This window comes from Cetorhinus maximus, chromosome 21 (assembly GCF_964194155.1).
Source record: "Cetorhinus maximus chromosome 21, sCetMax3.hap1.1, whole genome shotgun sequence".
Lineage (NCBI taxonomy): Eukaryota > Metazoa > Chordata > Chondrichthyes > Lamniformes > Cetorhinidae > Cetorhinus > Cetorhinus maximus.
The window spans coordinates 2,355,184-2,370,748 of NC_135899.1; the positions used below are offsets into that span (position 1 = coordinate 2,355,184).

A 15,565-nucleotide genomic window follows, 5' to 3' on the forward strand; every position below is an offset into this window, starting at 1 on the left:
TGGAGGCTACGACCTGATGGACCATGATCTTATTAAATGGCAGAGCAGGCTCAAGGGGCCGAATGGCCTACTCCTGCTCCTATTTCTTCAGTTCTTATGTAAGGATGGCCCCTCACTTTGAGGACAGGTGACATAGACTAGGCTTGTTTTCCCTCGAGTATAAAAGATTAAGTGAAGACCGAGTTGAGGTGTACAAGATGGTTAAGGGAATTGAAAGAGCAGATGGAGAGAATCTAATCCCGCTGGTTCAGGGAGTCCAGAATTAGGGAGGGGGCAAAATCTTAAAAGTAGAGCCAGGCTGCTCAGGGGTGATGTCCAGCAAGCGCTTCTTCAAATCTGCGTAAATCTGGAACTCTCCCCTCTTAATATTTCCGGAGGCTGTGCCTCAACTGAAAATGTTAAGACTGAGAATGGTAGACTTTTGATGATTAAATGACGTGGAGATACAGATCAGCCATAATCTAACTGAAGGGTGGAATGGTCTTGAGGGGCTGAATGGCCTCCTCCTGCTCCTGGGCACTCGATAACCTGCCATCAGTTGTAGTTTGATGCCCGCTGATGTCTCCCTTTCTCCGTGTTCCAGGAAGGACCGACGACTGACGAAGGCGACCAAAGCTGGAGTCCCTCTCCTGAAGCCGGAGCACAAGTACAGAGGGACAACTGACAGCTTTGTTGGACTAATTCTGAGGTTCCCATGCCAGATTATCGGGTACGCCTGCCGTTGCTCAACGCTAGCGTTTTCAAACTGTCGCTCGGTCGCACAGAGCTTGAACATTGCCGAAAATAGAGACATGTTGCCGAAGCTTTTCGTCTTGCACTCATCAGGAGGGTTTGCAAGTATGCCAATAGTAAAGGGAGCAACAATTTTTACTGCATGAGAAGAGAGCGCTGTTTGGTCGGCAGTTGGACTGTAATCAGTATCTTCGACAGCATGTCTCTTTTTCTCCGCATTGCTCAGGCTCTGCACTACCAAACCACTATACATTGTGATTGTTTGAAATTTGATGTTCTTGTGTTTGTCCTGATGAGTCAAGACACAAGAAGCTTTGGCAACATGTCTCTCTTCAGCGATAGCATTTTCTTCTTTTACACAAAATTGCATCAAATATTTCAGCCCAGCAACTGGCCCGTTTGGCCCAACTGGCCTGTGTTCCTCTCTGCTTCTGTTCCACATGAGCATCCTCCCAATCAGGCTTCATCTCACCCCTAATAATGTGGATTAAGCCACCTGCAGTAGTACCTCAGCTTTGTCTAAAATTGTTAACAAAAACACATCAGAGCTGTCAGTTGGGTCTTACGTTACCATGTTAAGTCAAACCTTCCCCTTGACCTGTGGCACACATTGAACGTTCCAAAGAAAATGCATGATTGGTTAAGAGTATTCCCCTCAAATTCACATTTCTCTCATCGTGCAGCTCTTGTTTAGACTGGGTGTTATCCTTTTCCATTAACCCTTCTCCGTGAAACATTTATTCATGTTTAGCCATGGGGGTGGGGAATTGGGCCTGACTCTGATGTTCTCCCCCCTCCCCCTCAGTTGAATACACTCGTTGACACTTAATCATCTATGCTCACTCAACAATGGGGTGCGGTTCTGAACCGTAAACATGCAACTGTTAGTTAGGGAGGAGAATATCTCGCTGCCTGTCTGTTCCATGGTCATTGTCTTCTGTTTGTCTCTGGTAGCCCCAGACTCAACTATTCAAATGTTCCTCTGGTCGACCTCCCTTCCACCCTCTGTAAACATGAGCTCACCCAAACCTCTGCTGCCTGACCAAGCCCCGTTCACCCATCACCCCTGTGCTCGCTGACCCGCGTCGGTTCCTGGTCCGGCCACACCTCCGTTTTAAAACTCTCAGCCTTGTTTTCAAATCCCTCGTTGGCCTTACCCCTCCCTATCCCTGTAACCTCCCCCAGCCCTACAGTGCTCCGAGATTTCCAGTTCCAGCCTCTTACGCCTTCCCGATTTCCTTTGCTCCACCGTTAGAGGCCGTGCCTTCAGCTGCCTAGGCCCTTAAGCTTTGGAATTCCCTTTCTATGCCTCTTAACCTCGTTCTCCTCCTTGAACGTGCTGCTTAAAAACTACCACTTTGACCCAGCATTTGGTCGCCTGTTCTAATATCTCGCTAAGGTGCTATATAAATGCTAGCAGTTGTTGTTGCCATGAAGTGATTGGCCCAAGAGCTTAGTGCCTTGACCAAGATTTAATCCTTTAGCTTTCTCCTTGTGGTGAAACCTTCCAATAATGTGGAGAGCTGAACCTTGTGCTGTGGCAACAAGGATCGTCAGTTTGGGATTGATGGGTCGCCCGTTTATAGCCAGCAGTTAGGAAGGCAAATGGCCTGTTGGCCTTTATTGCACGTGCATTGTAATGCAAGTTTAAGGAAGTCTTGCTGCAATTATATAGGGTCTTTGTGAGACCACACCTAAGTACTCTGCACAGTTTCAGCTTCCTTACCCAAAAAGATTTAGAAAAAAGGGCAGGAGTAGGCCATTCAGCCCTGCCATTCAATAATATCATGGCTCACCCTATTGTGGCGTTAACTCCACTTTCCTCCTGGCATTACCCCCCCCTTGCCCCCCCGCCCCATAATGTTTGACTCGCTTGTCATTCAAAAATCTGTCTAACTCAGCCTTGAATAAATTCAATGACCCAGCCTCCAGTGCTCTCCGGGGAAGAGAGTGCCCAAAAAATAGCAACCCTGAGAGAAATTCCTCCTCATGTCCATCTTAAATGAGAAACCTCTTATTTTTAAAACTGTGTGCCCTAGTTTTAGATTCCCCCATGAGAGGAAACATCCTCTAAACATCAATAAGATCACCAATGTGTACAGGACCAACCTGTTCAACCTTTCCTCATAATTCATCCCTCCATCCCAGGAACCAGCCCAGTGAACCTTCTCTGATCTGCTTCCAATGTAATTATATCTCTCCTTAAGTAAGGAGACCAAAACTGTTTACAGCACTCTAGGTGTGGTCTCACCAATGCCCTGTGCAGTTGCAACAAGACTTCCCTACTTTTATACTCCATGCCTCTTGTGATAAATGCCAACATTCCCTTTGCCTTCCTAATTACTTGCTGTACCCGCATGCTAGCCTTTTGTGATTCATGTACAAGGACACCCAGGTCCTCTCTGTACTGCACAGATCCAGGCACCCAGATCTCTCTGTACTGCTGCGTCCTGCAGTCTCAGTCCATTTAAATAATAATCTGGGTTTCTCTTCTTCCCGTTAAAGTGGACAACCTCACAATTTCCCACAGTATATTCCATCTGCCACAATTTTGCCCACTCATTTAACCTATCGATATCCCTTTGCGGAGTCTTTATGTCCTCCTCACAACTTACTTTCCTACCTATTTCTGTATTGCCAGCAAATTTGGCTGCAATACAGTCGGTCTCTTTATCCGAGTCATTCATATAGGTTGTAATTTTTAAAATTCTTTTGTGACATGTGGACGTAGGCCAGCATTTATTGCCTAACCCTAATTGCCCAATGTTCTTAGCATTTAGAAGAATGAGAAGTGATCTCATTGAAACAGAGACAATTCTGAGGGTGCTTGACAGGGTAGTTGTTAGAAGGATGTTTCCCTTGGCTGGGGAGTGTAGGGTATGGGTCACAGAATAAGGGGTCAGCCATTTTGGACTGAGAAGAGAAATTTCTTCACTCAGAGGGTTGTGAACCTTTGGAATTCTCTGCCCCTGATAGTGGATATTCTGTCAGTGAATACAGTCAGGATAGACATAGATTTTTGGATTCTGAGGGAACGGAGGGAAATGCCAATAGGGTAGGAATGTGGAGTTAACGTCAAACATCAGCCATAATCGTATTCAGTGGTGGAGTAGATTTGAGGAGCCGTATGGCCTACTCCTGCTCCTATTTCTTATGTTCATTTCTCTGCATACCTTCCTGAATGTGGAAATGGTTTCTCCCTATCGCCTGTCAAAAGCCCTCGTCATTTTGAACACCCGTGTTAAATGTCGCTCTTCACCTCCAGTTGAAGAGGAGCAATCCCAGCTTTTAGAGCCTACAGCCATTGTCTATGCTTCATACGACCCTCCTCCTCCCACCCTGTTTTGCCTAACCCCCATCATCTTCTCTTCCTTCCTTCCTCATGTACTTACCTCGCTCCCCCTTAAATGTACCTCTGATATGCGCCTCTAGTACTCCATTAGTAGCGAGTTCCACATTCTCACCACCCTTTGAATAAAGAAGACTACCCTGAATTCCTTACTGGCTTTAGTAGTGACTATATTCATGGCACCCAGTTTGCTGTTCCCCACAAGTGGAAACACCTTCTGTATGTCTACCCTATTGAAGAAACCTTTCACAATTTTAAAGGTCTGCATTAGATCACTTCTTAGTCTTCCTTCATCTAGAGAAAAGGGTCGCAGCCTATTAATCTTTCCTGATATCTGTACTGTGTCAGTTTTGGTATCAGACTAACAAAAAACCACCCCTCCCCTCACAGTGGGTGCAAAACACAATATGATGGGGGCGATGGTGAATGGAGGCAGCATTAATTTGACAGTGAGTTCGACATTTCACCTGATTATCTTTTGTTGAAAAATCAGGCGGTCAATTCACTTTTTGTTAATGCTTAATTGCATGCAAGTGGCAGGCGGTAACTTGGGATTCGCTTGTGCCCCGAGAAATAGGAACAGACTGAAACTTGGTGGTTGGGTTAGGAGACGTATGCCTGTAATGTGTACCTCTGTAAATAAATGCTGATGAAAGTGTGCAAAGTTTAGGTCTAGTTCTATCCTTCACCAACCGGCTTTCTGGAATAGAATAGAATACCATTCACCTATTTTTCACTTGGCGATTTAAAAAGAAATTCAAAAACCCTCTCCATTGGGCCATTGCTTGTGTGCGCACTTGCATGCGTCTTGTTTTAAACTTTCACCACTCTTTCTTGTCTGTTCTAATAATCTCGAGATTGGTCGATACCCTATCAATCAAGCTAGGACCAATTTTTTTTTCACCACCGCCCACCCCCTTAACTCCACTAATAACATCCCATTAACCGACCACTTTTTGGTTTTGCAGTTACTTAATGGCCAACTCTTTTGGTCGACGGATGCTGTACCCTGGCTCGGTCTCTCTGCTACAGAAAGCCATCATGCCCATGTTGCTGCAGGGACAGGCGCGTCTGATGGAGGAGGTAAGAACAATCACTCTGGATTCTGTCCCGGGTAGTGTAAAGGGGGATTAAGAGTCAGGCCGGCGGCGCTTGTGTTCCTGCTGGACTGCTTACAACCTGAGTGGTTAGCACTCCTTCCTCCGAATGGTCGTGGATTCAGATTCCCACTTCAGAGACTTGTGCGCATAACCCAAACTGGTATACCCTGTTCAGTACTTACAGGGAGCCACACGGTTGAAGGTGTGACATCATTCGGATGAGACGTTAAGCTGAGGCTTCGCCTGCCCTCTCAGGCGGACATAAAAGATCCCATAGTACCTTTTTAAAGATGAGTAAAGGAATTCTGCCCAGTACCCTGGTTTGATACTTATTCCTCAACCAATATCAATGTTTGTTTAAAAAGTTATCAGCTTATTACCTCATTACTGTTTGTGGGAGTTCGCTATTCCCAAATTGCTGTCGATTTTTCTGACATTACTGCAGTGACTTCCCTTCAAAGGGCACTTAATTGGCTGTAAACCACTATGGGACGTTCTGGGGCTGTGGAAGGTGCTGTTTTCCCCTCTACAGTCAAGTAAGCTAAACCAACGGCATAGCACTGCACACAATGAAGGGTGTACGTTGGTTCCCTGTTAAGCAACATCTTGATTTTAAGCTTTTTCAAAATTCCGTCCATGGCCTTGCCCCCTCCCTCCCCGCTGACCCCCATCTCTGTAATCTTCTCCAGCTCCGCAACCCTCTGAGATATCTGTGCTCCTCTAATTCTGGCCTCTTGACCATCCCCGATTTTGATTGTTCCACCATTGGTGGCTGTGCCTTCAGTTGCCTGGGACACAAGTTCTGGAATACCCTCCCTAAACCTCCCCATGTCACTTTCCTCCTTCAAAACACTCCGCAGTGAGTGGTTAGGTTCTGGAATGCACTGTCTGAGAGTGTGGTGGAGACAGGGTCAATCGAGTGGTTAGGTTCTGGAATGCACTGTCTGAGAGTGTGGTGGAGACAGGGTTAATTGAGTGGTTAAGATCTGGAATGCACGGCCTGAGAGTATGGTGGAGACAGGGTCAATTGAGTGGTTAAGATCTGGAATGCACTTTCTGAGAGTGTGGTGGAGACAGGGTCAATCGAGTGGTTAGGATCTGGAATGCACTATCTGAGAGTGTGGTGGAGGCAGGGTCAATCGAGTGGTTAGGATCTGGAATGCATTGTCTGAGAGTGTGGTGGAGACAGGGTCAATCGAGTGGTTAGAATCTGGAATGCATTGTCTGAGACTGTGGTGGAGACAGGGTCAATCGAGTGGTTAGGATCTGGAATGCACTGTCTGAGAGTGTGGTGGAGACAGGGTCAATCATGTGGTTAGGATCTGGAACGCACTGTCTGAGTGTGTGGTGGAGACAGGGTCAATTGAGTGGTTAGGATCTGGAATGCATTGTCTGAGAGTGTGGTGGAGACAGGGTCAATCGATTGGTTAGGATCTGGAATGCACTGTCTGAGAGTGTGGTGGAGACAGGGTCAATCGAGTGGTTAGGATCTGGAAAGCATTGTCTGAGAGTGTGGTGGAGACAGGGTCAATCGAGTGGTTAGGATCTGGAATGCACTGTCTGAGAGTGTGGTGGAGACAGGATCAATCGAGTGGTTAGGATCTGGAATGCACTGTCTGAGAGTGTGTTGGAGACAGGGTCAATCGAGTGGTTAGGATCTGGAATGCACTGTCTGAGAGTGTGGTGGAGACAGGGTCAATCGAGTGGTTAGGATTTGGAATGCACTGTCTGAGAGTGTGGTGGAGACAGGGTCAATCGAGTGGTTAGGATCTGGAATGCACTGTCTGAGAGTGTGGTGGAGACAGGGTCAATCGAGTGGTTAGGATCTGGAATGCACTGTCTGAGAGTGTGGTGGAGACAGGATCAATCGAGTGGTTAGGATCTGGAATGCACTGCCTGTGGGGGTTGTGTACAGGCCCCCTAACAGTAACCACATGGTAGGGTTGAGCATAAAGGAAGAAATAATTGGAGCCTGACAGAAAGGCACTGTGATAATCATGGGAGATTTTAATTTACATATTGACTGGAAAAGTCGGGTGGGGGCAAAGATAGCCTAGATGAGGAATACATTGCGTGTTTTCAGAATAGTTTAATGGAACAGCATGTTCCGGAGCTAACCAGAGTGCAGACAGTGAGATCGGAGTAATTAATGATCTCATAGTGAAGGCGTCCTTAGGCAGCAACGACCATAATATGGTTGAATTTTACATTCAGTTTGAGGGAGAGAGGAGTGGGTCCGAGACTAAGTTTTTAAACTTAAAGAAGGGCAATTATGAGGGCATGAAAGTTGAGCTGGTGAAAGTGAATTGGCAAATTAGGTTAAGGGATAGGTCGCTAGAGATGCGGTGGCTAATATTTAAGGGGATATTTCAGAATGCAAGGAATAGATACATTCCAACGAGTAAGAAAAAGTTCAAGGGAAGGACACACCATCTGTCGTTAACTAGAAAGGTTAAAGATAGCATCAAACTTAAAGAAAAAGCATATAATTGTGCAAAGATAGGTGAAAGGCCAGAAGATGGGACAGAATAAAAGGAACAGCAAAGAATGACTAAAAAACTAATAAGGAGGGAAAAATTAGAGTTTGAGAGATTGCTAGCCAGAAATATAAAAACAGATATTAAGAGTTTTTATAAATATTTAAAAAAGAAAAGAGTTAACGAAGTGCGTGTTGGTCCTATAGAAAGTGAGTCTGGAGAATTGATAATGCAAAACAAGGAGATGGCAGATGAATTGAACAGGTATTTTGCATCAGTTTTCACTATAGAGGATACAAGTAATATCCCAGAAGCAGCTATAAACCAGGAAATGGAAGTGGGGAAGGAAGTCAGGAAAATTACAGTCACCAAAGAAGTGGTACTGAGTAAATAGTTGGTGCTGCGGGCTGACAAGAGCCTGGGTCCTGATGGACTTCATCCTAGGGTCTTAAAAGAAGTGTCTAGTGAGATAGTTGATGCATTAGTTTTAATTTTCCAAAACTCCCTAGATTCCGGGAAGGTCCCATTATATTGGAAGTTGGCAAATGTAACTCCATTATTCAAAAAGGGAGGGAGACAGAAAGTGGGAAACTATAGGCCAGTTAGTCTAATACCTGTCATAGGGAAAATGTTAGAAGCTGTTATTAAAAAAGTTATAGCGGGGAACTTGGATAAGCTCAAGGTCATCAGGCAGAGTCAACATGGTTTTGTGAAAGGGAAATCGTGTTTAATCAACTTATTAGAGTTCTTTGAAGAAGTAACATCTGCTGTGGATAATGGGGAACCGGTGGATATACTGTACTTAGATTTCCAGAAGGCATTTGATAAAGTGCCACATCAAAAGTTATTGTGGAAAATAAAAGCTCAGTGGCATAGTGGGTAACATATTGGCATGGATAGAAGATTGGCTGGCTGACAGGAAGCAGAGAGTAGGCATGAATAGGTCTTTTTCAGGTTGACAAGATGTAGCGAGTGGTGTGCTACAGGGATCAGTGTTTACCATTTATATAAATGACTTGGACGAAGGGATGGTTGTCAAATTTACTGATGACACAGAGATAGTTAGGAAAGTAAGTTGTGAAGAGGACACAAGGAGGCTACAAACATATATAGATAGGTTAAGGGAGTGGGCAAAGACCTGGCAGATGGAGTTTAATGTGGGAAAATGTGAAATTGTGCATTATGGTAGGAAGAATAAAAGAGAGGCATATTATCTGAATGGTGAGAGATTGCAGAGCTCTGAGATTCAGAGGGATCTGGGTGTCCTAATGCATGAATCACAAAAGGTTAGTATGCAGGTACAGCAGGTAATTAGGAAAGCTAATGGAATGTTATCATTTATTGTGAGGGGAATTGATTACAAAAGTAGGGAGGTTATGCCCCAGTTGTACAGGGCATTGGTGAGACCACATCCGGAGTACTGTGTACAGTATTGGTCACCTTATTTAAAGAAGGATGTAAATGCGTTGGAAGTAGTTCAGAGAAGGTTTACCAGACTAGTACCTGGAATGGCTGGGTTGTCTTATGAGGAAAGGTTGGACAGACCAGGCTTGTATCTACTGGGGGTCTTGACAGGGTGGATGTGGAGAGGATGTTTCCTCTTGTGGGAGAATCTAGAACTAGGGGTCACTGTTTAAAAATAAGAGGTCGCCCATTTAAGACAGAGATGAGGAGAAATTTTTTCACTCAGAGGGTCGTGAGTCTTTGGAACTCTCATCAAAGGTGGCAGAAGCAGAATCTTTGAATATTTTTAAGGCAGAGGTGGATAGATTCTTGGTAAGCAAGGGGGTGATAGGTAATCGGGGGGTAGGTGGGATGCAGATTTCAGGTTACTATCAAATCAGCCATGATCTTATTACATGCCGGAGCATGGCCTACTCCTGCTCCTTGTTTGTATGAGAGTGTGGTGGAGGCAGGTTCAGTCAAGGCTTTCAATAATGAGTTTGATCATTATGTGAAGGGAAAAGAAATTACAGAGCTATGGGGAGAAGGTGGGGTAGTGGGACTTGTGAATTAACCTTGCAGAGAGCCAACATGGACACAAGAGGCTGAATGGCCCCCTGTGCTGGAGCCATTCTATGACTCATGAAGGGTGGCAGTCGGGTCATTAATCAGAGGGTACAGATTTAAGATAATTGGCAAAAGAAGAGAGGAATTTTTTTTCTACGCAGTGAGTTATTGTGACATGGAATGCACTGCTTGAAAAGACGGTACATGCAGATTGAATAGCAACTTTCAAAAGGAAATTTGAAATGTACTTAGAGCAGGAAGACTAAGGGAGTGGCACAAATTGGATAGCTTTACCAAAGAGCCAGTACCAGCAAGATGGGCCCAATGGTCCCCCCTGTGCTGTATGAGTCAATGGTAAAGGTGATACCCCATTTTTTTCTTGTTGCCTTTCTCAGTACCTAGGGAAACGAGCCAAGCTGATCGCCTGTGATGGGAACCAGATCGACACAGTGTTTGTTGACCGGAGGCCAGCGGACAGCGAGCGTGGGAAGAAGCTGGTAAGGCACTGCGGAGCTGAGCTCACCACCAGGGTGGACCGAGGGCCCACTTGATCTAATGTGGCACTCAGTTCAGTGGGCTGCCCTCAAATCCCGTTTGTAAAATGTGAGGCAAGCTTAAAAATAAAAAAAAGTTGCTTCCTCCCCGCCCCGCACCAATCCGCTGTGGTCTCCCCCTGCATTGTGAGCCAATCCGCTGGCTTACTGCTCATGGAATCCTATAGGGATCCAGTAGTGGGAGCACAGCCAGAGCCTGGAGTGGGAGCTCAGACCCGTGACCAGTGCTGCTCCTAAGCTGCGCGGCCTTGCGCAGACCTGCATGGGGACTTTCAGGTTGCTACACCAGTCGGCCCAACTGGGCATCAAGAATTTTAAGGGGGCAGCATGTGTCCACAAATGTGTCCACGTACTCCAAACAAAAACCAGAATGAACCCTGCCCATGACCTTCTGACTTGGGAGGCGTGAGTGCAGCACACTGAGCTACAGGCTGATTCCCATGGGCGAAACCACGTACTTGAGCATTCAGGACCAGACATGCCGTATGCAAACCGTTCAGAACCATTCTGGACCATCGACAAGGCACAGGTCAAGAGTGTGATTGCATGCTCTCCACTTGCCTGGATGAGCGCAGCTCCATAAACACTCAAGAAGCTCAACACCAGTCAGGACAAAGCAACCCGCTTGATCGACACCCATTCCACCCCACCCACCACCTTCAAAATTCACTCCTTCCACCATTGATGATGGGGGGGGATGGTGGCATAGTGGTAATGTAACTGGCCCAGGCCAATGCTCTGGGGATACGGGTTCAAATCCCACCTGGTGGAATTTAAATTCAATTAATAAACCTGGAATCGAAAGCTAGTCTCAGTAAAGGCGACCATGAAACTATCATCAGTTATTGTAAAAACCCATCTGGTTCAGGAATGTCCTTTAGGGAAGGAAATCTGCCGTCCTTGCTGGGTCTGGCCTGCATGTGACTCCAGGCAGCCAACATCCTGGGTATTACCATTGACCAGAAACTGAACTGGACTAGCCATATAAATACTGTGGCTACAAGAGCAGGTCAGAGGCTGGGAATCCTGCGGCAAGTAACTCACCTCCTGACTCCCCAAAGCCTGTCCACCATCTACAAGGCACAAGTCTGGGGTGTGATGGAATATTCTGCACTTGCCTGGATGAGTGCAGCTCCAGTAACACTCAAGAAGCTCGACACCATCCAGGTTAAAGCAGCCCGCTTGATTGGCACCCCATCCACCACCTTCAACATTCACTCCCTTCGCCACGACGCACAGTGGCAGCAGTGTGTACCACCTACAAGATGTGCTGCAGCTACTCACCAAGGCTCTTAAAGTGGAAAGCTTTGCAGGGCCATGGGGGAAAGAGCAGGGATTGTGGGACTAATTGGGTTGCTCTTTATGGAAGCTATCGTGATGGGCCTCCTCCTGTGTTGGGAGTTCCTAAAGGGGAAGATGGGCCCTCGGGCTGCAGTTAAGAATTGCATTGCTCTTTGGAGTGTGTCTGTTGGTCTGCCACACAATAACTAACGTGCTTCTTGTCAATGACAGGTGATCTGCTGTGAGGGGAACGCTGGCTTCTACGAGGTTGGCTGTGTCAGCACCCCACTGGAAGGTATTGCACAATTTCAACAAAAGGCCTTAAAGCATCTCGCGTGAAACGGGTTTGGGAGAAGCTGCACGTGGGCAGGAAAGCTACTGCACCTTTTAAATTTGCCCCCCCTCACTTGAAAGAGGCAAAATTGTGGCACATTAAGTTGGGGCAGGGTGCACTGCTGGAGTGGGTTGAGAAAGCTTCAGGCCTAACACTACTGTACCTGCTCTCTGCCAAAGCGTGTTGCGGGATCTTATATATCCACCGGAGGGGAAGAAGGGTCTTGGCCAAGTGGCACACCCGACAGGCGATCTCTCTGGGTCGCTGATTCAGATTGTTATTCACTGGCTGAAAGGGCAGTGGAAGCAGATTCACTAGTTACCCTCAAAAGTGAGGGGAGATAGTGGTAATGTCACTGGACGAGTAATCCAGAATCCTGGGTTAGTGCTCTGGGGACATGGGTTCAAATCCCACCACGGCAACTGGTGGAATTTAAATTCAATTAATAAATCTGGAATTGAAAACGAGTCCCAGTAATGGTGACCATGAAACCATCATTGATTGTTGTAAAAACCCATCTGGTTCACGGATGTCCTTTAGGGAAGGAAATCTGCCCTTCTTACCCGGTCTGGCCTACATGTGACTTCAGATCTACAGTAATGTGATTGACTGTTAACTGCCCTCTGAGATTGCCTAAGAAGCCACTCAGTTCAAGGGCAATTAGGGATGGGCAGCAAATGCTGGCCTTGCCAGCGACACCCACATCCTGTGAAAGAATAAAAAAAAAAGTGAATTGCATGAATATTTGAAGGCAATAAATTTTTAGGGATCTACGAAAGGTGGGACTAATTGAATAGCTCTTGCAAAGAGCCAGGATGGGTCAGATGATCTGCTTCTGTGATTCTATGACATGATTCTGAGTGCCTGGAGTGGGGCTATTGACTCGGGCTATGGTGCTACCTGTTGAGCTAACATGGGGGGATGAGCTGTAGATAGACCTTGATCCCATCCCCCACCCCCTAAAATATTAATTATATTTAAATGCCTATTAACATAGCCCAATTCCACACCCCACTCCCCCAGCTCAGCTCATCAGCTACTGAAACCTTCATCCATGCCTGTTACCTTTAGACTTGGCTATTCCAATGCACTTCTAGCTGGCCTCCCACATTCTTCCCTCCGTAACCTTTAGATCATCCAAAACTTTGCTGTCCCTGTCCTAACTTGCATCAACTCCCATCCCCCTGTCCTTACCAACCTACATTGGCTCCCGGTCAAGTGACATCTTGAGTTTAAAATTCTCGCCCTTGTTTCAAAATCCCTCCATGGCCTCTCCCCTCCTTGACCCTGTAACCTCCTCCAGCCACACTACCCTCTGAGATATCTGTGTTCAATCTAATTCTGGCCTCTTGAGCATCTGAGCTCTGGAATTCCCTCCCCAAATCTCTTGACCTCTCTTTCCTCCTCAAAGCCATTTTGACCAAGCCTTTAGCCCCCGTGTCCTGTTTGATAATGTTCCTGTCAAGAGTCATGAGGCGTTTTACTAAGCTACAGGTGCTATATAAATGTAGGTTGTTGTTGTTAACTTTAAGCAAAATAGAGAATTGGCTGTCTTGAATGTTGTCCTTCCTAATTCCACATTCCCTGCAAATACTAATCATTCCAGACGTCTCAATCCACTCTGAATGAGCATAATAACAAACAGCCGACGTGTTGAGCCTATTGGCTGTCCACTTGACCACAGACAGGGTGTCTCTCCCGAGCCCAGCCTCGATTCTACCTCCTGGTCACACTCGGACTTCTCCTGGCCAGATCGGTGGTCGTTCTGAGCCAGAGTTTTATTGGTTTTAAGATCGCCTGAGTTGGGGAGGAGATGTGCTGGAATGGAAGAGACTGGAAGAGCTGGGTTCCCCCTGTCAGCGGGGAAGATGAGGAGGAGATCTAATCAGGGCAGTCAAGATTATGAATAAACCATCCCATTGATAGGAGGGTTGGTGATCAGAGGAGAGTGGAGAGATGATGAGAATTTTTTTTAACGTAGGTGCCGGAAGCAGGTTCAATAGTAATTTTCTAAAGAGAATTAGCTGTATAACTGAAAAGGGGAAAACGAATTGCAGAAACGAGGGGAAATAGGGCGGGGCGTGGGAGGAATGGGATGGATCTGTCAATGAGCCAGTACAGGCACAATGGGCGGAATGGCCTCCTGTGCTTTATGATTCCATGAGTTTTGCCTGAATTAACAATCTCTCCTGTTTTCATTCTTTGCAGCTGGGTATTCAGTTCTAGGTTGGAACCACCCAGGTTTTGCGGGAAGTACGGTGAGTGGATAGGCAGTGGGCTTGAGTCCGATGTTGACCAACAAGGCATGCTGCAGGCCAGTGGCTGAGATTTTTCAAACACTCCCACCTCCTATGGCTCTTACAACATTGCATTTGTCAGGTGCTGGTAGATGGCATTAAGATACAGACCGACCGGCAATTAATTGGAATGGGCAACGGGCTTGACGGGCTGAAAGGCCAGTTCCTGTCACATGTGAGTCTCCACTGCCCTTGTGAAAAGAGCTTTGCCTCTGCAGAGGGCAAGCATTGGACATAGCGCCATCACCCTCCCGCCACACTCCACCAGCTTTGCTTCTGTATGAGGGGCACGTTCTAATCAAGCTGCAGTGTAAGAAGAGGAGATTTTAACCTCTGTTCTAGTCTGGCTTTAAACCACTCAGTCCCAGAGGGGGAAAGGACAGTGTCTGACCCACTGCCCCACCCAGTCCCAGAGGGGGGAAAGGACAGTGTCTGACCCACTGCCCCACCCAGTTCCAGAGGGGGGAAAGGACAGTGTCTGACCCACTGCCCCACCCGGTCCCAGAGGGGGAAAGGACAGTGTCTGACCCACTGTCCCACCCAGTCCCAGAGAGGGAAAGGACAGTGTCTGACCCACTGTCCCACCAGTCCCAGAGGGGGAAAGGACAGTGTCTGACCCACTGTCCCACCAGTCCCAGAGGGGGAAAGGACAGTGTCTGACCCACTGCCCACACACTCCCTGAGACGGTGGAGGGGGGAGGACAGTGTCTGGCATGGCCCCAAGAACTAATATGTAAGGACACAACTGTTTCCCACAAAGAGTCGCAGATTCTAGCTCAATTCATAATTTAAAATCTTGAGATTGGTAGATTTTTGCCAGACCAGTGCACAACAGGATATGGAGGCATGGTTGTAGATGGACTTAAGATATAGATCAAACATGATCCCTCTGAATGATGGTGCAGGTATGAGGGGCTGAATGCCCTGCTGCTGGTCCCATGTTCATACTAAATTGTTACCTCTGGACCTGATTACCCCAGTGCTATCTTGGCTTTCCATCTTCCACCCTCTATAAACTTAAGCTCATCCACAACTCTGCTGCCCCGTGTCTGAACTCACATCAAGCCCTGTTCACTAGTCACTCTCTTCACTCACTGACCTACGTTCACTCCCGATCTGCCAGTGCCTTAATTTTAAAATGTACATCCATGTTTCCAAATCCCTTCCTGAACTTGGCCTCTCCTGCAATGCCTGTAACCTTTTCCCGCCCTCCCGCTCTCTGACAAAAGCAAGTCTGGCTTTTTGCGAACCCACAATTTCCTACTGTTGATGGCCACGTCTGCAGCTGCCTAGGCCTTGAGCTCTGAAAAGCCCTCCTTAAACCTCTCCATCGCTCTCTCTCCATCTCTCTGTCTGTCTCTCTCTCTCTCTCTCTGTCTCCCTCTCTCTGCCTCTCTCTCTCTCTCTGCCCCTCTCACTCCATCTCTCTCT

The 15,565-nt window shown here is 46.9% G+C and overlaps 2 protein-coding genes across 3 annotated transcripts in view; both read left to right on the plus strand.

Annotated features, from left to right (window-relative positions):
* The window catches only part of LOC144695488 (TNF receptor-associated factor 2-like), a 498,558-nt gene that overhangs the window by 370,178 nt on the left and 112,815 nt on the right, over positions 1–15,565 (plus strand). The gene's annotated exons all lie outside the window — the stretch shown is intronic.
* The window catches only part of abhd16a (abhydrolase domain containing 16A, phospholipase), a 69,730-nt gene that overhangs the window by 28,098 nt on the left and 26,067 nt on the right, over positions 1–15,565 (plus strand). For both annotated transcript variants that reach the window (XM_078566451.1, XM_078566452.1), the window contains 5 exons: positions 584–709; positions 5,050–5,164; positions 10,064–10,165; positions 11,735–11,798; positions 14,046–14,095. In XM_078566451.1, the coding sequence (XP_078422577.1) occupies positions 584–709; positions 5,050–5,164; positions 10,064–10,165; positions 11,735–11,798; positions 14,046–14,095 (457 nt within the window). The remainder of the gene's footprint in view (positions 1–583; positions 710–5,049; positions 5,165–10,063; positions 10,166–11,734; positions 11,799–14,045; positions 14,096–15,565) is intronic.